Here is a 3854-nt window from a genome sequence, read left to right as displayed (position 1 = left end):
CCATATTCTTTCATAAGGGATATTAATTTAGGAAAAAAATATTACATAAGGACTCCCCACCTAGAGCTGCATGTGGAGTCCAATGAAATTACGCCGTGGAGTTGATAGACCCGGTAACACTAGAGAATATTCTCCTCGTGTTATTCATGTATTATTTTGTATTATTTAAGTGTTATTGTGTATTATTTAAGTATTATTGATGTGTTATTGTGTTATTATAACACTGGGAATATTCTCAGAACACAATAATACATGAATAACATACAATAACACCTGAATAACACGAGGGGAATATTACCTCGTGTTACCGGACCGATCACCTTCACGACGTAATTTCATTGGACTCTTCATGTAGCTCTACGTGCGGAGTACTGATGCAATATCTTTTCTTAATTTAGGGCGCCTTATGAAATTCCAGTTCAAAATTTCCATTAAAAATTAGCAAGCTGAAGATTTACTGAAAAAAATTAGTTTTGAAAATAATAAATGTGAAAAAATTGGATTTTTTAATGGCGCTGTTTGAAAATATCATCATATCTTTTATTTTTTAGTTTTGTTCTATCACAAAATCAAAATTTTATAATAATTTGAAGCAACGCAAGTTACTGTGTCCTCAGGGTTCATCCGAGGAAGGAGCTGCTGAGCAGCATGAGCTCTCAGGCCTGGCAGGAGCCATTAATCATCTCTTTACTTATTGATTACGGTTCGGTCAGGTTGCATTCATGATTTATTCAATGCGGCCTTCTAATGATTCCCATCTGTTGATTCCTCCATCGCTGCCATGGCAAGAATATTTTTTTTCGACAAATGATGATAATTTATAAATCAAGTTTATTAATTTTATACTGACAAAATTTAATGAGTATAAAAGCTTGACAGCTATGACATTTCTCAATAAAAAAAATGAGATCTTTTGCTTATTTTTTGGAAGATTCCATTGTTTTTGAGGATTTGTTGAAAGTTGGTAGTATGATGAGCTGCCTGCTTCCTTGGTGAAATGCTCCCAATCTGTGACTTTGCTCTGTTCTTATTTTTCTTAGTGCAGGGATTAGGGTTTCAGAGATTATTTCTGTTCAGTGTTTGTTTCAGCAGAGTAAGTAGGTTTATCTCCTTCTCTGGTTCTCTTCATGGATATAAACTGGGATTCTCATTTTTCATTGGAATAATTGAATCTAAATGATTTCTGTACTTCTGAGAACATGATCTGTCGTTTTCAGGATAATCAAAGGTGAACCATGGAGAAAATAAAGATTTCTGGCTCTGTGAAGGAAGAATGTAACACAAAAGTTCTGGAATGCAGCTGTGATTCTAATTGTTCTCCTCGTGTTCCAGATAGCTATTTATGGAGGAGGTAAACAAACAATTTAATTTGTGGAACATGTTTTGCTAGAAAAGATGAAGGATATCATAATAAAAATAAAATTGGAGGGTGGTTTATGATTGTGTTATTCAGAATAGAAGATATTGTTATGCAAATAAATCATCACTTTTATCTCAGCTGTTTGGAGTTGGTTTCATGAATCCACATTTATCATTCGGTCATGTTGAAGGCTCGAAACTATGCTTCAGTTGAAAATAAGAAATCAAAAGCTGATTTCTCATTGTTGATTATGGTTCTCCAAATGCCATATTCTTTGCTCTAATATTTTTTTGGAATTTGATTCAGCTTTCTAATTTGTTTAGTGTTTGATTCAGCTTTTCGGAAGGGCCGGATGATTTGTTAAATGAGACGCCACGGCTGTCTTACTATAATCCTGTAAGCATTCTAACTTGTTCTGTTATTGTTGATTAAGTTGGAAAGACCTGTACTTGGCCTTTGATGGTAGGAAAAGAACTGTTTTATTGTCTGATAACCTTAATTGTGATATAACTATATGCTAAAATTGTTCCTGGGGAATATAATGTTCTGTTCTTCCGTAGATGTATACAAACTTGATGGCAACTAGGCCATGCATAGCTCATAAGACATTGAAGATTATTATTGTAATTTCAAAAATTGAAGGATAAGCCCTTTATTAAAATTCTTGTATTTTTTGCCTTCAAATTTATAAAGAGTGTTCCTCTTACATGAGTTCCATTTATCATGCTTTAGTTATGAAGCACAAACAGTATCAAATGGCTCTCCGCATCGAACATGGATACAGCTTTAACATAACCCAAAATGTGCACAAAATGCTGGAAATTTTGTTGTTGTTTTTTAAACATGAAATTGAACTCCAACGCTTATCCAACAAGTCTGGACATGAACAGGCCACTTGAATGAGCATTTTGTGCTTAAACTTAAAAGCCCTAATCATATTTGTTTAAATGATGATCAAATAAGGTTACACAATGGTCAAATCGTTTTCAAAGTATCTTTGAATCTTGATTGAACAATATTTCGTAAAAGATTGAATCATATTTGAACAACTATCAACAAATTATCAAACTATGTTTGTAACATGATCTAACAAACATCAAATTACCTTGGAAGAATGTTCAAATAATAATCGAACAATGATTGAAGAATCCTTAAACACTGATCAAATCATCTTCAATTTATATTTGATCATGTTATGATTATTATTCACAGATGATCTGATGAGAATTTAGTTATCATTCACGGATAATTCAACCATTGTTTAAATCATCATTCAATCAAGATCTTCGCATGTAATATATTATTTACCTTCATTCTTGGTATAGAGTATAAAGTGTGAACATCGTATTCAATTTTAAATAAACCAAACAAATAATATTACTAGCATTTACAAATCTTGCTTATCTACCCTCAAAGTCCCACATTTCACTTTTGCCGAAGTCAAACACGTCAGCTTACCCACATTGATCATGCATCTCCACCTTTTTAGAAGTCAATGACTTCATTTCCCCCTCTTAAATCCCGTGACTCTGCTTTGTATCAAAGTTGAAGTCAAAATCTTATGTCTTCTTTGAAGTTAAGGCACCTAAGGTTAGCAATAGTGTAAGACTCTGATTAAAAGCTACATAGTAGTACTTTTGTTTTAATATTTTCTTTATTTAAAAAATATAAAATGAAAATGGTTTTAGGATCTTCATTCTTGTTTTCTTATTAAGCAAAACAAAAGATTATAGGTTTTATAAGAAATATTTAGCCATATACCGTTCATCATTTGTTATTATTATTTGTGCTCTCAATAAATAATCATGTTTTACTTATTATTTTGATAGGATAACTAATTTCATCTTGGACACTAATATGGTTGGTAATGATTTCATAAAAGTGAAGTCAACAATTTCATGGGAATTTGTTACTAAATTATTTAGTGTAAGCTATTGAAGCGAGAGACAATATGTAATTTGAATGCCATAAGGAACATATTTATGGGAATTTGTTATTATTATTATTTGTGCTCTCAATAAATATTCATGTTTTATTTATTATTTTGATTGGATAACTAATTTCAACTTGGACGCTAATATGGTTGGTAATGATTTCATAAAAGTGAAGTCAATAATTTCATGGGAATTTGTTACTAAATTTTTCAGTGTAAGCTATTAAAGCGAAAGACAATATATAATTTGAATGCCATAAGGAACATATTCTAGGTAAGAACCCACTTGCTTAGACATTTAGAGTAGACATTCGATCACGCCCTAAAATAATATCCACACAGATTTAAAAAGTGCAAAAGTTTGATGCTTAAACTAAAAAAATTTGTCACTTTCAAGTAGGTTCCCTTCCCTTCTTTTGAGCAAAGTGGCTCCCACTAATATTTTAGCTCCTAGTTCATATGGACATTTATTTCTGATTGAAGGGTATGACTCTAGAATAAAAAAAAACTGTCGGGGCAAGGTTTCAAAGGCAAAATTTGGAATTAAGGTGTTTTATTTTA

The 3854-nt window shown here is 31.8% G+C and overlaps 1 protein-coding gene across 4 annotated transcripts in view; it reads left to right on the top strand.

Annotated features, from left to right (window-relative positions):
• The first annotated feature begins 588 nt into the window (after positions 1 to 588).
• The window catches only part of LOC110023107, a 13658-nt gene continuing 10392 nt past the window's right edge, over positions 589 to 3854 (top strand). For 2 of the 4 annotated variants that reach the window (XM_020722346.1, XM_020722343.1), the window contains exons 1-3: positions 589 to 1093; positions 1218 to 1351; positions 1696 to 1756. In XM_020722346.1, the coding sequence (XP_020578005.1) occupies positions 1236 to 1351; positions 1696 to 1756 (177 nt within the window). In that variant the 5' untranslated portion in view covers positions 589 to 1093; positions 1218 to 1235. Of the gene's footprint in view, positions 1098 to 1171; positions 1352 to 1695; positions 1757 to 3854 lie in introns of those variants that run through there. The other 2 variants (XM_020722344.1, XM_020722345.1) reach the window with 2 other exon arrangements.

The sequence above is a fragment of the Phalaenopsis equestris genome, unplaced genomic scaffold (genome assembly GCF_001263595.1).
Source record: "Phalaenopsis equestris unplaced genomic scaffold, ASM126359v1 Scaffold000210, whole genome shotgun sequence".
Taxonomy (NCBI): Eukaryota; Viridiplantae; Streptophyta; class Magnoliopsida; order Asparagales; family Orchidaceae; genus Phalaenopsis; species Phalaenopsis equestris.
The sequence above is the reverse complement of the archived record's forward strand: the minus strand, read 5'-3'. Positions and strand labels throughout refer to the sequence as shown.